At 44.3% G+C, this 18,855-nt stretch overlaps 1 protein-coding gene across 7 annotated transcripts in view; it reads right to left on the minus strand.

Annotated features, from left to right (window-relative positions):
- Positions 1 to 18,763, minus strand: part of PIP5K1C (phosphatidylinositol-4-phosphate 5-kinase type 1 gamma) — a 56,725-nt gene extending 37,962 nt beyond the window's left edge. For all 7 annotated transcript variants that reach the window (XM_042478946.1, XM_042478942.1, XM_042478943.1 and 4 more), the window contains exons 1-2: positions 18,592 to 18,763; positions 843 to 874 (exon numbers count right to left, since the gene is read on the minus strand). In XM_042478946.1, coding sequence (XP_042334880.1) covers positions 843 to 874; positions 18,592 to 18,712 — 153 coding nt within the window. In that variant the 5' untranslated portion in view covers positions 18,713 to 18,763. The remainder of the gene's footprint in view (positions 1 to 842; positions 875 to 18,591) is intronic.
- Positions 18,764 to 18,855: the final 92 nt, after the last annotated feature.

An 18,855-nucleotide genomic window follows, 5' to 3' on the forward strand; every position in this document is an offset into this window, starting at 1 on the left:
CCATAAGACAGGGATGCCAAACTCTTGGAATTACAATAAGCACCCCTTAAACTACAGTACCCACTCCATGATGTTAAAAAGGAAAGGAAAAAAACCAAACAAACAAAGCAAGACGTGTACCAAGGACCAATCTATTACAGAACACACTGTAGACAGAAAGTGACAGAACCCCATTAGTGTCATATACTGAGACCACTGAGGCATATCATCAATGGACTACAACCCATTCTGGACAATAATGGGGCTCTCTCAAGGATTCCTGGCGGCAGACCTTTATCTTAGATCAGTATCTTGTAGCACTTTTGGAGGCTTGCCTACAGACAGTCTCCAAACCTCAAACTGTCAATGTAAGCTCATGCTGCCAACGTCTTTCTTTCAGTCTCAAAGGTGCTACAAGATATCTTTGCATACTGATCTAAGATAATGTAAGACACAAAGCTTTTTCTCTTCTTTAGTCTTTCTTTTATTATTAATTGTACTGAGTGCAATTTGATTATGTTACTATATTGAACAGCTGTTTTTAATGAATAAAATATTATTAAATAAATAACACTATATCACAAGGCCAAAATACTAGAGCCAGCAACATTACAACAACCCATTTAAAGAACAGAGACGCAACTTGCTGAAACAGCAACACCTGAAATGCCAGCCTTAACATGGAAAGAGAAAGAACATGGAGAGCTAATATTTTGGAGCTACCACCAAAAAGCCTTTGTCTTTTGGGCATGCCTGCCTTTCTTCTTCTGGTGCTGAGAAAAGGAGTTGGTCCACTGAAGTCAGTCTTAAAACTGAGATGAGTTAACTGCATTCCCTGACAGAAAAGAAACACCACGACTCACCTCCGATAGAACCGTCTTCTTCAGAGCCAGACCTGAGAAGAGAAGGAAAATAACATAGTAAAGGGTATTTAAAGAATGCAGGAAAAGATCACAGTCAAATAATATCTGGATCCCTGCTCTACAGCCAGCAAAGGAAAAGCAATAAGAAGAAAAATAGTGCAAATGCTGCTAAGAATTAAAGTTAGATTCTGTTATTTTTCTTGCCCCTTCCAGTTCTTTTTCTTTTTGTGTCATGCCTTTTCAGTCACAAGCTGAGGACAGATTTTGTCTCCTTAGCCTTCTGTTCTTGCTGCCCTGGAAACAGTTTTCCCTTTTCTCAAGAGCAGGTTAATAATACATAAAAAAATAATACCCAACATTTACTTATTTCCTAGAATCAAAGAGTTGGAAGAGACCACAAGGGCCATCCAGACCAACTCCATTCTGCCATGCAGCAGCTCTCAATCAAAGCATCCCCATTGACAGATGGCCATCCAGCCTCTGTTTAAAGACCTCCAAGGAAGGAGACTCCACTACACTCCGAGGAAGGAGTTTGTTCCACTGTCAAACAGCCCTTACTCTTAGGAAGTTCCTCCTAATGTTGAGGTGGAATCTCTTTTCCTCTAGCTTGCATCCATTTTTCTGTGTTCTGGTCTCTGGAGCAGCAGAAAACAAGCTTGCTCCCTCCTCAATATGGCATCCCTTCAAGTATTTAAACAGGGCTATCATATCCCCTCTTCACCTTCTCTTCTCCAGGCTAAACATCCCCAGCTCCCTCAGTCGTTCCTTATAGGGATTCATAGTTTCCAGACCCTTCACCATTTTAGTCACCCTCCTTTGGACACATGGCTCCAGTTTCTCAATGTCCTTTTTGAATTATGGTGCCCAGAACTGGACGCAATATTCCAGGTGGGGCCTGACCAGAGCAGAATAGAGTGGCATTATTACTTCTCATGATCTAGACACTATACTTCTATTGATGCAGCCTAAAATCGCATTGGCCTTTTTAGCTGCCACATCACACTGTTGACTCATGTTCAACTTGTGGTCTACTTGGACTCCTAGACCCCTTTCACATGTAGTCTTGTTCAGCCAGGTGTTCCCCATCCTATAGCTGTGCGTTTTATTTTTCTGCCCTCAGTACCTTACATTTCTCCATGTTGACATTCATTTTGTTAGCTTTGGCCCAGCTTTCTAGTCTATTCAGGTCACTTTGAATTTTGATCCTGTCCTCTGGGGTATTAGCTACTCCTCCTAATTTGCCCTCCTTATATGCCCTCTTTGAAAATAAGACCCCAGATGTTAATAGATTGCCTATTACTACTGCTGCTTCTGCTGCTGCTATTATTATTATTGTACAAAGATGCTAGTGACTTGCACTTCCATGCCGGCTGGAAAGAATGGGATGTCCTCTCCTTTAAAGTTAGCATGGGAGTGTAGGCTAGTTTTTAAAAGTTCCCACTGGAGCAGTGGTTCCCAACCTGTGGGTCAGGACCCCTTTGGGGGTCGAAGGACCCTTTCATGGGGGTCGCCTAAGACCATTGGAAAACACTTATTTAATTACAGTTATGAAGTAGCAACGAAAAGAATTTCATGGGTTTGGGTCACCACAACATGAGGAACTGTATTAAAGGGTCGCGGCATTAGGAAGGATGGGAACCACTGCACTGGAAGAAGAACATCCAGCCAGACTCGCCTATGATGGCCAAATGAGCCATTAAACACAGGCTGTTGCCAGCCAGGATTTTAAGCCGTGTTCCTATTAATGCAAGCATTTGCCTTCTTTGCTGCAGCATCACACTGCTGGCTCATTTTCAATTTATAATTAACAATAATCCCAAGAAACATATCCGGGGCTCCCATGTTGTTCATACAGCAAAGTACAATGCCATTCAAGATCCCATGGTTCTTTTCGCATATACTGCTGCTTAGCCATGCTTCACCGTCCTATGTGTAACCATGGCTCTGGAAAAAGCTTGTTCTCAACAATTCCACTTGTGTTTTCTGTGGATTTTTGGGCTGTGTGGCGACATCCTGGAAAATTTTATTCCTGACATTTCGTCTGCAACTGTAGTTGGCATCTTCAGAATTTGGTGGCATGGAAGTGTCTGGAGAACGCATACCTGTGGGACACTATCTGGGAGGAAGTGGTTTACATGTGTGGAGTTAATGTGTGTGTTGTACTGCATTGAATGGTGCAACCTGGATGTGTGTTGTGTGGGGGATACGCGAGGGGGGGGGGTTGTCTAGTACTTTAAAATGTAGAAAATGCAAACACACACACCTTCCCCTACTGCTAGGGAGATTCCAGGGGAAATGGTGCCGGCTAATCTCTTTTCCACACACTTGTCAAAATTCCAGAAGAGGAGATTAGCTCCAATTTTGCAATTATGACCACAAGCAGCTTTGCTAAGCGTCTAATCAAACTACAGGGCCAAGCCCTGATCCGGGTTGGAGTGGAGGGAGTCCGAGAAGGACCCAGTCAGCAACCTGGGGGAGGGAAGAACCCAGAACAGCCAAAGGAATTTCAAACTCGTTCATGCTTCAAATGCGCAATGAGAAAATCGGATTTGCACGAGTGGCATGGGAGAAGGCAAAGAATGTGCTCCATTGGCTACAGGCCAGGAGAATTAAGGGGGCACTTATCTCTTAAGCAGGCTGACAGATGGCCTGGTAAAAGAAGCCACATATACACATGCATAAATACACACACACATACACCACAATAACTAATTTGTTTAGGGCAATGCTATACTTGTAAGGACTGAATTCCTACAGGATCCTACTGCCACAGTGTTCTGTTCTGGGCCCAGTGCTATTCAACATCTCTATCAATAACATGGATGAAGGAACAGAGGGCCTGCTTATCAAATTTGCAGATGACACCAAACAGAATCACAGAATGATAGGAAGATACCACAAGGGCCATCCAGTCCAATCCGCCTTCTGCCATGCAGGAACTCACAATCAAAACATCCCAAACAGATGGCCATCCAGTCTCTGTTTAAAGACCTCCAAAGTAGGGGCTCTTACTGTCAGGCAAGAAGTTCTTACTGTCAGGAGGTTCCTACTATATTGAGCTAGAATTTCTTTTCCTGTAGCTTGCATCCATTGCTCCAGGTCCTAGTCTCTGGAGCAGCAGAAAACAAGCTTGCTCCCTCCTCAATATGACATCCCCTCAAATACTTAAACAGGGCTATCATATCACCCCTTAACTGTCTCTTCTGCAGGCTAAACATACCCAGCTCCCTAAGTCTTTCCTCATAGGGCTTTTTTAAGTCTTTTCCTCATTAGGACATGTAACTAATACCCCAGAGCAGAGGATCAGAATTCAAAATTATCTGAATAGATTAGAAAGCCGGACAAAAAGTAGCAAAATGAATTTCAACAGCATGATTCTATGACAGGTGCTACATTTAAAGAGGAAAAAAATGTGAAATGCACAGATATAGGACAATAATACATGAGAAGGAGATCGAGGAATACTAGTAGAACACAAGCTGAACATGAGTCAACAGTGTGATGCTGCAGCTAAAAAAGCCAATGCAATTCTAGGCTGCATCAACAGAAGTATCTTTGTCAGCTATGGAACTACCCATCCCAGTGAAATCTCAGATCTTGAAGGCCTTTTGTTCACACTGTTTTATTGGTCTCAGCTCTACCATCTCAGAATGAAAACCAGGTTCAAAACACATTTTACAAACAGAGCGCAGGGGCTGGTGGTTACCCTAAATCTCCTAAGATTTCACTCCACTCCTGCCACTAAAGTTCTTAGGGCTCTCAAAGCCACCAAAACCCAAGAAGAAAAAAGGATTGTGTGGGAGATTTACAATATATACTCAATTATGTCGACTATGTCTATAAGCTGAGGACAGATTTTGGGGGCCATAAATATGGATTTTGATTTGACCCGTGGATAAGTCAAGGATAAAACTTAAGAGAATGTCACAAAGGATGTGAAGGATGAAGCAAAGAAAAACGATGCCAAAGAACCTGCAAAATTCCTGAAGGCATCACAAAGACATTGTCACTGATAGGCCTTTGAAACCTAGACAAGACAGAAAGAGGAGGCACAGTGAAAAAGTAATTGGAGATCATTTGTTTTAAAAGATGTGGGTTACCTAGATATTCCTGAATGGTATCCTTTGTGAATTTCCACTTTTTAAAACATTACACTGGGAAACTAGTTTCTCATGGGTGCATGCAGTGCTTCCTAAACAGCATGCAATTTCCCAATCAGCAAATAAAAGGTGTCTCACAAAGACATATATGCTCCAAATTCTACAACACAATATCCTTACTGGGCTGCAGTACTTCACAACATAACTGGGCAGATCTACCTGTTCTATCACAGCCTCTTTCAAGTGCCAAAACTGCTTCTTAAATCACATTTTGCTGGCAAACTTTCTGTGAGTAACACCCACTCAGAATCTGTGGTGATAAATGATGAGGAAGCCCATTGCCAGCAAACGGGTGAGCAGCCTCTCGGTCAGAGAAAAATAAGTCACACATCGACAACTCTGGCAAGGAATCAGAGTCAGAAGATACCCCCAAAGGTCATCTTGCCTGAACCTCTGCAAATGCAGAGCATCAGTAACAAACATCCCTGGAAATTGGCCATGCAAACTCTATGTCTTATTCAGAAACTATGTGTGGCTCCAGGCTTTTCCAAGGTTTTTTTTTATGGTGCCAAACATTAAATTTTATTGGTGGTAAATGCTGCAGGATATGGTCTACAGCAAAGAAGCATCCCAGCCTTTTTACTATTGGAGCAGCAACCTCATACGAGGTTTTACTCAGGCAAGGGTAAAAAATGGTCCTTCAAACAAAATTCTACACTTCTAGAAATATACCGTTGGCCAAGAATCAAACCAAATCCCCATCAATGGACAATTAGGGGGCCCTTGGGCTGGAGTGAACTCCCCCAAGGTGAAGCAATGGAAGATGGGTTTATATAGTTATATAAAAATTATATAATGCAGACGCAAACATAGGAAATCAAAGTTCACAAGGATGACCTATCGCTCCCCACTAGCCCAGAGAACTGTACAAGCAGGTTAGCAACAGATGAAAATGCCCTCCCCGAGTTGGTTCCTTAATAATCTTCATATCTTTTCCCAGCCTCTGGCTGTAAAGCAAATGCAAAAAATATCAAACCAGGCACTCTGCTCCACTGTCAAGTTAGGTTTTTCATCCCACTGGGTGTTTATGTTTGGCTGTGATACTAAGAAGAACTCTAAAGCCCATCTGCCTAGTGGCAGAGGCCCAGTACACTCTGAACACGTTACACAAAGGAAACCTCACTTTCCCAAGGCACTCTGTTCCACTGTCAAAAACCTTTGACCAAGATGTCCACATCCACAGGGAGAGGGCAGATAGGCAAAAGCTCAGGAAGGAGAAGCTGGAACTGAGGAAAGAGGGTGGGACAGAGAGGGGAGAAGGGACCCCAAAAAGTCAATTTCTGAGAAACAAGTCATGTCAGACTAATCTGATTTCTTTTTTAAATTGATTTCAGTAAGGCCTTTCACATTCTTGCAAACAAGATAGTAAAACGTTGGCTAGACAATGAGACTGTTAGATGGCTTTGTAACTGGTTGACCAGCCAAACCCAAAGGGTGGCTCAGCAATGGCTCCTCTTCATCCTAGAGAGAAGTGACCAGTGGGGTGTCACAGGGTTCATTCCTGGGTCCAGGGCTATTAAACATCTTTATCAATGACTTGGATGAAAGAATAGAGGGCCTGCTTATCAAATTTGCAGATGACACCAAATTAGGAGGAGTAGCTAATACCCCAGAGGAGAGGATCAAAATTCAAAATGAGCTTAAGAGATTAGAAAGCTGGGCGAAAACTAACAAAACAAATTTCAACATAGAGAAATGTAAGATACTGCACTTGGGCAGAAAAAATTGAAACGCACAGATATAGGATGGGGGACACCTGGTGTGACAACAGTAGATGTGAAAGGGATCTAGGAGTCCTAGTAGACTACAAGTTGAACACGAGTCAACAGTGTGATACGGCAGCTAAAAAGGCCAATGTGATTCTAGGCCGTATCAATAGAAGTAAAGTGTCTAGAATCAAGGGAAGTCATAGTCTCACTCTATTCTGCTTTGGTCAGGACTCACCTGGAATATTGCGTCCGGTTCTGGGCACAACAATTCAAAAAGTATATTGAGAAGCTGGAGAGTGTCCGGGGGGGGGGGGCACCAAAATGGTGAAGGGTCTGGAAACCACGCTTTATGAGGAGATTTAAGGAGCTGGGTATGTTTAGTCTGGAGAAGACAGTTAAGAGGAGATATGATAGCCCTGCTCTATGATTCTATAACCCTGTGGAAGAAAAGAAGCAAGGAAGATCATTGATTTAAAACAAGCAGGTACATCTTTGAGCTTGCAGGCTTCAAGTTAATGAGTGGCCCAGTTTCTCACATCACTCAAGCTATCAGTATGGAAACAAAGCCAACACTCAATTCTTCATGACATTTTGGGAGGAAATAAAAAGAAAGCACCATCTGCTGAGCACTTGGGTCATCTGTGCTTTTGTTGTCTGCCTACTAGGTGGCTTCATCTGAGTTGGTGGGTCTCAACTACTACTCTCTGCAGCTGGTGTGCGGGGTGACAAGTAGCAGAAGCAAGCTGTTTAATGGTGCAGAACTGCTGCCAACGAAAGCCTCCACCCTGGCAGCAAGCCAGCCTTCACATATTCTTCTTCTTTTCCCCTCATGCCTAATCCTGCCATGGAATGAGAGAGAGAGGTCAGGTGTTTAGGTTTGCTCACACTATGTGCGTTGCTTTCTCCAGTTTCCCCTTCCCCTATAAATTGCTCTTTTTGTGGGAAATATAGGGAGATCTAAAGCAATCACATTACAGATTCAGACAAGTATAGTTGCATGTTCATTTATGGTGACAGAGAAGCGGTAAACAGATGAATTTCAATTCACCCATCACTGGTGTCCTGTTCTGTAGTCCAGCAGGCCACAGAATACATTTGTCTGTGTCCTTTTGTGAGCTCAGCTGCTTGCTCTTGCCGCAAAACTCCCAAAATGTCACCTTAAGATGTTTTTGCTGCTAAAGATTTAAGGTTTAACATGTTCTGGGAATGTCACTGCTTTGCAAGGAGGCCCCAGCGCTTCTTTCTGGGTGTTGAAAGAAAGAGTGTGGACAAAAGGGGTGGCCCACAACAACTCAGAAACAGACAAGACTAGTCCAAAGACTAAGTCTTAGGGCTCTGAAGAAAATTTTTATTGTTACATGCTTACAAGTCAACTCTGACTTGAGCGGAAAGAAAATGTCAAACACATGTATACACACATATACCCAGCCTTGAGAACCAACTTTCCCCAAACAAGTGCTTTCCGCTGCCTGGGACCAATGCCAACACTGAAGCACAAGGGCTTATGTGTATTATCATGGCAGAACTAAAAGCTTCATATCCTTATTCCAGCACCAAAATGGCCATAGTGTTTAAATGACCATTGTCCTTATCCAAAATGGATAAAGATACTCATCCCAACACTCTACTCTTTTTGCCCATACCAGTCCAGAGTACAGTAGTCTAATGCCTGACATGGAATACAAGGTTTTGCTGCTTTGCCATGCTTTCAGAAATCTGTGACATCAAGGAGACAACCATTTCCTATCTTCACCAATCCCTCTCCTATTCTCAATCTTACAGTAGCCTCTTTCTTGGGCTCATGGCACTGCGGCCAATATCCAGTGGCTCTTAGGCCTTTGCTGTTGTTACCTAGCTTGCTCCCATTCAGTTGAAGAGAGCAACAGGAGGCGACATGAGTGAGATGGGGCACAGCCTCCACTTGCCTTGAATTCCAGGTAGTAGATGACTAACAAGGTTACATGTGAAAGGGACCTAGGAGTTCTAGTAGACCAGAAGTTGAACATGAGTCAACAGTGCAGCGTGGTAGCTAAAAAAGCTAAAAAAGCCAATGCAATTCTAGGCTGCATCAATACAAGTATAGTGTCTAGATTGCAGAAAATCGTAAGTGCCACTCTATTCTGCTTTGGTCAGGCCCCACCTGGAATCCTGTGTCCAGTTCAGGGCCCCACAATTCAAAAAAGATGTTGACAAACTGGAGTGTGTCCAGAGAAGGGAGACCAAAATGGTGAAGGGTCTGGAAACTATGCCCTATGGGGAGAGACTTAGGGAGCTGGGTATGTTTAGCCTGAAGAAGAGAGGGTTGACGGGTGACATGATAGTCCTGTTTAGATATTTAAAGAGATGCCATATTGAGGCTGGAGCAAGCTTGTTTTCTGCCGCTCCAGAGACTAAGACACAGAGCACTAGATGCAAACTACACACTCCCTAGAAGTGTGGTGGAGTCTCCTTCTTTGGAGATTTTTAAGCAAAGCCTGGATGGCCATCAGTTGGGGCGCTTTGATTGTGTATTCCTGCATGACAGGAGGTTGGACTGGATGGCCCTGGGGGTGTCTTCCAACTCTATGATTCTATGACTGCGCACAACGATGAATGTGCAGTCATGACAGCTGTGAGGAAGTGGGCCTAGTCAGTGCCACTCTGCTCCAGACTAGAAGCCCATTTTGCACCACATACAGATACACACTGAGAGGATAAACAAGAATCTTTTCAACATCTGGACTGAGAATTTGACTGCCCTATCAGCTTTCACCCAAAATATCTATGCTGAAGCATGGTATCTATAATCCTTGCCCCCCTGACCAAACTGACTAAGACTGATGGGAACGGGAACTCATCATCATGTGTAGGGCCACATGGTAGTCCTATCGTATTATGCTTTGGTTAGGGACAAACAGGAACCTATCCAGAGAAAGGCAACCAAGATGGTCAAAGGTTTGGAAACCACACCTTATGAAGAATGACTTAGGGAGCTAGTGGTGCTGAACTTGGAAAAGAAAAGACTGAGAGGTGACATGGTAGCCATCTTTAAATATCTGAAGGGATGTCACAGAGAAAATGGGATGAGCTTTTGTTGCTCCAGAGACCAGAAGATGAACCAAAGGAACCATAATGCACATAAGAGAATTCAACTTAATTATTAGGAAGTTGTTTTTGGCCATAAGACATGCTCAATAATGGAACAGGCTGCCTTGGAGGGTAGTGGACTCTTTGTCTTGGAGGTCTTTTAAGAGAGGTTGATTGGGCCTGTTTCTGTGTCTTCCTGCATGGCAGGGGTCTAGGTGGCTCTTGTTTCTATGGTCTTGGCCATTATATTAAAACGGCACCCTTGCTGCTTCTCTGGCTGTGCCCACCACCTATTCCTACTCTTTCGGCATAATCTGCTCAGGGTGAAGAGCAGCCTCTCTGCAATCTCCTAAGCTACTTAGTACCCTTGAATCATACTGCAAACAAAGCAATCGGCAGCACTCCAAAACTCAAGACGACGATGCACCATCTCTTTTCCTCCCCCCGCACCAAAATAAACCCAGTACCATTCAAATACCTTCCAGCAGAAAGAAATATGACGTACAGTATCTGCATTTGGCTGAAATATGTGGAGGGACAGACACATGCAATATGCAGCCACAAAGCTGCGCCAATTGCTATATGCAGAGCTCCATGTACACTGTGCTAAAAGCAGCACAGGAATAGTTCAGTTAACAAAGCCTCCAACAGTGAAGCTCCTTTTTATAAAGGTTCGGGGCACCCTTTCCTCTTCATCCTCTGTCCACTTGGAAATTTTATTAGTAGCACTGGCATTGGGAGGACAGCGAGGAAGATGCACAGACCTTCAGTTTGAGCAATAAACAAAAACTGACCTGGGAAAGAGTGGTTTTTGGCTCCAGCTAATCCTAATTGTAGCTATGTGTCTCTGACTGCAATAGGCAAGGTATACAGCACCTGTAAGTTATACAGCTTGTGTGAATGGCAAAAGAAAGAAAAAGAGATAGCAGATATATCCTGCCTCACCAACATGTTAAACTACAATTGGCCCTCCTTATCCATGGATGTTTTTTATCCATGGATTCAAGCATCCACAGCTTGAAAATGTATTTTTAAAAAGTATAAATTCCAAATAGGAAAGGTTACTTTGCCATTTTATATAAGGGACACCATTTTACTATACCATCGTATTTAATGGGACTTGAGCATTCATGGATTTTGTTATCCTCAGGGGGTCTTGGAATTAAACTCCAGTGGATAACAAGAACCCAGTACATCAGCATGTTAAACAAAATATAGCTTTCTCTGTTTGGCCACCAAAATGGAAACCACGGGGAAAGTGGAAGCTGGTGAAAGGAAAAGAGACCTTTGGATGTGTTTTGGAAGAATCTTTCAAGTGGTTTTTAGAAGGTTTAATGTCTGTTTACTCATACATGGGTTACTCAACCTGGCTGTTTCATTTTACTGTTACTTCTGAACAATTTCCCCCCTGAAACATGTTAAACTTCTCTTCTCTGTGTGCTGTAGGAACCTATCCCTATTCTTTCCATGTTATTTCTGCCTCTGGTGTGAAATTTACTGTTAAAGAAACAATGTCCAGGAACACATCTGCTTCCTTAACTGAAGCTGTAAATAAACTTGTACGCCCAAGTTTAATTTGGAAAAGCCCAAGCAGCCTCCGATTGCCACCCCAGCCATCAAAACCCTCGCAATGAATTCTGGAACCAGCACACAGTATGAAAATGCTATCGGTCCAAGTGAGCAGGGATCAAGAGCCGAGGCAGAAAGCACTGTGGCAGCCTCCAGGAGGACTCAGAATAAAGAGCATGGTCTAAAGGGCATGTTGTTAATAATACCTGTCAGGTGCTAACCTGCCATAAATAAATAAATGCCTTGTAAGCAAAATACAGATTTAAAAAATATATATATTCTGGGAGCTAGAGAGGGAGAATTAGAAAGTTCCCCTTCTCCTTTGCTAATTTTCTCTCTCCCTCAGTTAGCTGCAGAGAAAGAAGCTTCATTTCCTCTGCAGCTGGTACAATACCCAAATGGACTAGCAAAGGAAAAACAGAACGCTCTGTAACCCCCATTGCCAAAGCTTCCTCTCCAACCTGGAATGGAACTGTAGTGGTTAAAACAGTTTTTAAACGCCTAGCAGATCAGTTGGCAATATGTTCCAGCAGCCCAGGAATGGAGTTGAGCAGACAGCCTTAAAGCATGGAGTTGAGATGTCCGGGTTTGTGGGACTAACAGAGCTCCAATGCTTCTAGACTGGGAGCATGATGGATTCTCAATCTACCATGGCACTTTACAAGATTGAAGCACTCTGACATGGAGAACAGGCAGGCTTCCAATGCCCATTAGGCACTGTAAGAAAAGGGAAAGGTTTCCCCTTTGACAAGGTTGTTAAGTCGTGTTCGACCATAAGGGGCAAAGAGCCAGCATTGTCAAAGTCAAGTCTGTGATCATGTATGTGGCCAGCATGACTGCACAGAACGCTGTTACTTTCCCATCAAAGTGGTACCTATGTTCATCTGTGTATTGTTCTGTTGTTCAGCCACAGATGCTGGTGAAACGTCAGGAATAAACTCTTCTAGAACATGGCCACATTAGCCTGAAAAACCCACAAAAAACTATGAACGCCGGCCATGAAAGCCTTCAACTTCACATTAATTTAAGCCATTTACAATCTGTAAGCCAATTGTCCCCAACAAGCTGGATACTCATTTTACTGACCTACAAAAGGATGGAAGGCTCAGTCACCTTGGGATCGAACTCACAACATTGTGGCTGTAAGACCAGCATTTAACCACTGCGCCACCAGGGCTCCTTTAACTGGGCTCAGTATCCCAGGTGTGGGCTAACTAAGGGAGAACAGAGTGGCACTACACTTGGCCCTCCACAGTTGTGCCTTTGACTTTTGCAGATTTGATTAATAAATCCTCTCTAGGAATCTCAGCACAATTCTGCTAGAAGTTGACCATAGAGTTGTGCTGAAGAACCTAGACGTTGCAAGAGAAAACACTTCTCTAGGCATCTGTAGGTGCTCCAGTGTGATTCTATGATCATTTTCTGGCAGATGTTGACCATAGAGTTGCACTGGAGGATCTGGGCATTCCTAGGGAGGGTTTTGCCCCAGAGAATGTGGACAGACCACTGTACTAGGTCTGTTTCAATATCAGACACTTGGCAATCCTATGTGGTGATGAACTCTGAAGAAGAGCATGCACAGTTCAAATATGTCCCCTGTACATTGGACAGGGACCCGACCTGCACAGATCCTCCAGTGCCTGGTGGAATAAACATCTTTATTAGTATTACTGTGACCATGAGCATGGTCTGAATCCCAGCTTCACCCACACATGTACACTAAAGGAGTGGGGAGGAGGCAAGCTTAATTTATCCAGCCTCCTTTATGATTTTCTGGTTAAAGGGTGTTATAAATGACTCATATCAAAGGAGAGGAGGTCTATTTAATCTGTGCCTGCTCATCTTTGTCGGGAAGAGGGCTGTGAGTTCATCGATTGTCTGAGACTGGACTAGATCAGGTATAAGAAGAAAACTAGAGAGCAACAATCAAGGATGGCCTTTCTTTTTCAGCAATGGAGGGGTCACTTTTTACATTTATTTTTAGCATTTCTTTTCCCTTTCCTGGACTGCAAAGCCTTGCGGCTTGGAGGCATTGGCTGTTCATTTAAGTTTAAAGAGACTCGATTAGCAGAAAGGCAGATAAGACTCAATATCTTCTTTTAAGAAAGGTCGACTGCTTCAGTTTCCACATCTCTTGCGGTTGCCATGTTCTAATTAGTGCCGTCCCTAAACTCCAGGGCAGGGTGTCCTTTTGGATGGATGGGAACATCTCTGAGGGGAGGGCAAACCAAGAACCAGCCGGGTGGCTTGGCTTTAAAAAGAAAACATGAGCGGGGTGGAGAAATGGACAGCATCCTTTGATGAACTGGAGGCCGGCAGTGAGGAGAAGGAGATTTTACGTATCAGGACTGGGAAAGAGGCAGAAAGGTCATTGCTAATTCATATAATAGAGGAGGGGAAAACACAAACAAATGAGAGTCCCTGTGAAGTGACATTCCCTTCATGCTCTGGTGGGTGTTTGTACCTTCGTGCAAACAAGGCTGATGGAGCTGAGCAATGCTCTCCTCCTCTTCCTCCTCCAGCCGGATGATATGGCTGTCCTCTGCTATACCTGACAGAACCCTCAGATCATGCCCAAGGCCCCCAACTGACACATCCACATTTTCTGCTTTCTCCTTCTCCACTTCCAAAAGCACATTCGTCTCCCCGCCTCCTGCCTCCCACGGCCCCAACAGATTTCAACTACGAACCACATTTTCACATTCCTTCATTTCTGTAACCCCAGAGTTTCCACTAGCTTTTTACCAGACCCCCGCCATCACCTTCAGTCTTGCACCCCAACCTCCGTGACTGCCTGCAATTCTGCTACCCAGCGCTACCAAGCTTCCTTGCATGGCATCCCAGAATTCCCACCTATGATGGTCTTCCTAGGTCCTGTTATCTCCTTCCTCTTCCTCCTCTCATCTTCAGGTTCTCTCTTTGCTGCCCCCCCTCCTTCCAGGAGTTTCCTCTAACCCACTGGCATGCCCTTCCAGAAGCAGGCAGACTGCAACCCCCATCATGCCTAGCCAGAATAGCTAATGATAAGGGACAATAGCAATAGTAATAGCAACTACATTTTGATACCACTTATCACCTTTCTCATCCATTCTCTAACCCAGTGGTCCCCAAAGTGTGCCCTTGAAGAGATTTGGGACTCCAGCTCCCAGAAGCCTCAGCCATATTGACCAATAGTCTGGGATTCTGGGAGCTGAGGTCCAAACCCCCCTTAAAGAGCACAGTTTGGGGACCACTGTTCTAAGCCTTCCCCTTCCCAGAGTGCCACCCATCGTTCTCTTCTCAGGCCAATACTTCATCCTGCCCCAGCAAACGTAATACGTTTCCTTAATACTTCTCCCTACCCCAACGAACCAGCCACATTTTCTTCTCTCCTCTTTTAAGTCTGATCATATCATCACCAGCTTCCATCACTAAGATTTCCTCACTGGCTTTTTGTTCTATATTAGTCCTCCATATCCCTTCATTTCTGCCAGGACACTGTCATAATAAATACAGCATTAACGCCCGCTCCTCTTTTGCCCAGATATTGCCGTTTTCATCAGCTGTGCATAAATACTGCTGCCTTGACGCTGAATAATACTGGCGTCAATCAGGATAATAACAATCTTCATAACTCATATTCTCTCTCGTGCAAGCAATGATAATGTCATTAATAATCATCCGATAATCTGACGCCAGCACATTAGCCCATGCCTAAATACAAAACACACTAACATTACATAAAAGATACTCCAGGAATCCCTCTGGCTGCCATTCTGTGAGCCGCCTTGGGTCCCTTTCTGAGAGAAAGGCGGCCTAGAAATGAAATGAATAAATAACCATTAGCTTTTATGGTTGTTGTATACCTTCAAGCAACTTTCCAAATCATGGCAACCCCAAGGTGACTCCATCCTGGCATTTTCTTGGCAAGATTTGTTGGGAGGAAGCTTTGCTTCGCCTTCCTCCGAGGCATCACAAAATCTCCGTCGCGCAATGAACACCACCGTCTTATTAATACCCAAGATTCCTCCCCCAGTTTCTCACCCCACGCCGTCATTCTCCCAGCAGATATTTCCTAGTAACTGTACTAATAACATTCCCAGGAATCCTCCTTACTATCGTAATCTCATCCCTCGGAGAACAGGCAGCAATAATCTAATACTTTCTGCTCGGACATCCAATTTCTAGTAGCACCTGTGAAAACAAACAGTGCTACTGATGCTATTATCAACAAGAGAGCGGGATTCCTGTCACCATTCGTGCAAGGCAATTTTATTGATTGATTTATAGCAGTGGTCCCCAAACTGTGGCCTTGAAGAGATTCTGGACTACAGCTCCCAGAAGCCTTAGCCATGTTGGCCAATGGTCTGGGATTTTGGAAGCTGAAGTCCAAAATCCCTTAAAGAGCAGTTTGGGGGGTTCACTTGTTTAGAATATTTATACCCCACTTTTCAGCCACAAATGCCTTCAGAGCGGCTTGGGAAATCATAAATAATGAGCCATGAATCATGAAAATACACACTTCCTTGGTCACTGATCAATGATGATGAGGATGATGGCAACAACAAACAAGAAAACAAGCCGGCTAATACTATTAATAACCCCCAAATCCCATCCTACGCAGCACATCCAATTACAGGTATAGTATTACCAATACTAGACCGTCAGTTCCACCTTTCTTTCTCTATAGCAGTTAACATTCAGAGATTTTATCAGTGCTGCTGCAATATTAATGCTAGCGTTATCAGTGTTACTATTAAAGCTTGGGCCTAAATGCTCCAAAAGGCACCAGATCCCTTTGGATCCTGGATGCTAAGCAGGCTCAGCTCTGGTTAGTACTTAGTTGGGAAAGCACCAGTGAAGACCAGGAGCTGTATTTCAGAGGAAGGAACTGGCAAAGCCACCTTTGAGGATCCCTTGCCTAAGGAAGCAATAGGTTTCTGCTAGATTTTTGCATTCTCATTCCCTCTCCTTAGATAGATAGGGATTTCTCGCATGCAAACTCTCCCCTCTCTCTCTCTCATTCAAACTAGCCATGTCATTTAGGTCACTTCCCCTTTGGGACTGAGAGACATTCTCTCTCAAAGGCTTTCAACTGAATGGCCTGTTTTCCATCTTCCTCCTCTCCCAACTTTCTTTGGAAAGATGGTGAGATTATGGCCTGATACAGACAGGCCAAAATAAAGCTGCTTCGAGTCACTTTGGAGGTATGGTGTTTCAATGATGCATGCACCCTAAGAATCCGGAAGCGGCACCAAAGCTGTGCTCCAGTGCTTAGGAATGGAGTATGGCTTTGGTGTGACCTCCGGACTCTTAGGACCCATGCATCATTTAAATAGCATACCTCCAAAGAGATCCGAAGCAGCTTTATTTTGGCAGTCTGTAACAGGCCTTAGGATGCATGCATCATTAAAACACCATACCTCCAAAGTGACCTGAAGTAGCTTTATTTTGGCCTGTCTATACAGGGCCAAATACTTCTTCTCTACCTGAACTATTCACCAGCTAGATTAGGATATAGCTTCAAGGTAACTATGGATTAAAGCCCTTAGCAAACTCATGTTCGAACTTCAAGCTGCTTGTGCTGTTTTTGGAGGCAGTCTCAGTTCTTAGGGAAGCGTTGGGCCCAAAGAGACAGGCCAAAATAAAGCTGCTTCGGGTCACTTTTGGAGGTATGCTGTTTAAGTGCTGCATGTGTCCTAAGAGGCTGGAAGCCATGCCAAAGCCATGCTCCAATCTTAAGGGCTGGAGCACAGCTTTGGTGCAGCTTCTGGCCTCTTAAGATGCATGTGTCATTTAAACATCATACTTCCAAAGTGACCCGAAGCAGCTTTATATTGCCCTGTCTGTTGCACATTTCTGCTTCTCTGTTAATTTAAAGCTAGACCCTAACAGGCTTGGCTTTGACATCTTTGATATTTAAATAGCTTTGTTCCCTCCGCAAAGGCTGGCGCCTTAGGAAGCTTAAGTTCCCCTACATTTCCACCCGACGGGGTGAAACTCATAGGGTTTATGGGGTCGCCATAAGTCGACAGGCAACCTGAACATGTGCGCGCGCACCACACACACACATAATGCTTCAGCTAGCATTATTATGTGTCTGCTTAACAGTCCCGTGGTTTGCTCCTATCATAGATATAGTTGGTATTATATATTGTAGTTCTTTGCTAGGAGAAAGGTTGGTTAATAATAATAATAATAATAGGAATTACCAGCCACACTGACGACTCTATTAATACCCCAACAATGTCTCCCTACCAGCAGTAAAAATTGCTAGCACTAATTATATCAATAACTATATGCATATATATGTGTGTGCATGTATGTATACATATACAGCCTTGCTAACATTATAATATTATTAATATTAATAATGCTAATGACTATAATTATTGCAAGTATAATAAGCCAATGTTATATAATAACTTCACCATATTCTCAACATCATCACAGTCAGGATTATCAGTAACAACCTTAATGACAAATCAGTGACCAAATGCATCTGAGGATGTAGATTTAAGTCTAGGAAAGCCATGCTGCCAACTTCGTTCTTTCTTAGTCTCAAAGGTGCTGCAAGATCTCTCCACGCATTGATTCTACCAATTAAACGCCGCTATAGCTTTGAAATATACATATATATATATACACACACACACACACACACACACACAACTGTTAACACAACATTGTCGATAACCAGCAGTACAAGCCGAGCGTACTAGCCCTTGTGTTGTATGGCTTGAGTGTTGGGCTACGGCTCTGGAGACCAACCTGGCTTGGCCATGTGAGTCCATTGGGTGACCTTGGGCAAGTCACACTCTCTCAGCCTCAGAGGAAGGCAATGGCAAACCCTTTCTGAGCAAACCTTGCCAAGAAAGAGCCATGACAGGGATTGCCTTGAGTCAGAAAGGACTTGAAGGCACACAACGACCACAGTCTTAGGAGTCACACTCTCTCAGCCTCAGAGGAAGGCCATGGCAAACCCCTCTGAACCAACCTTGCCAAGGAAGCCCTATCATAGGGTCGCCTTCGGGTTGCCCTGAGAGCCAGTGACTACAGCTCTGGAGACCCGGATTTGGATCCCATGAATAGCCAATGGGAGAGTCACACTCTCTCAGCCTCAGGGGAAGGCAATGGCAAACTTACTCTGAACACACCTTGCCCAGAAAAACCCGAGGGCCCCCAACGAACTACAACTCCCAGAATTCCACAGCGCCTTGAGCCAGACAACAAGTTAAAGCGGGACCGAACCGGGTTATCTCTCACCTCCGGCGTTGTCTGGCGGCGGAGGCGGCCCCCATCCTCCTCCGGCTTCGGGGGTGAGGGCTCCGGCTCCGGCCTGGGCTCCTCCAGCGCTGCCCGCCTCCTCGGAGGCCTCCAGCTCCATGGCCGACGGAGGGCAGCTCCGCCGCCGAAGCTGCTTCTTCTTCTCCTGACTGAGGAGAATTTGGAAAGGGGAGACGGCGCATGCGCGGCCAGACTCGGAGGCCACGCCATAGAGCGCGCCGCCTAGAGCGCCCGGATCGCCGG

Source organism: Sceloporus undulatus, chromosome 7 (genome assembly GCF_019175285.1).
Source record: "Sceloporus undulatus isolate JIND9_A2432 ecotype Alabama chromosome 7, SceUnd_v1.1, whole genome shotgun sequence".
Lineage (NCBI taxonomy): Eukaryota > Metazoa > Chordata > Lepidosauria > Squamata > Phrynosomatidae > Sceloporus > Sceloporus undulatus.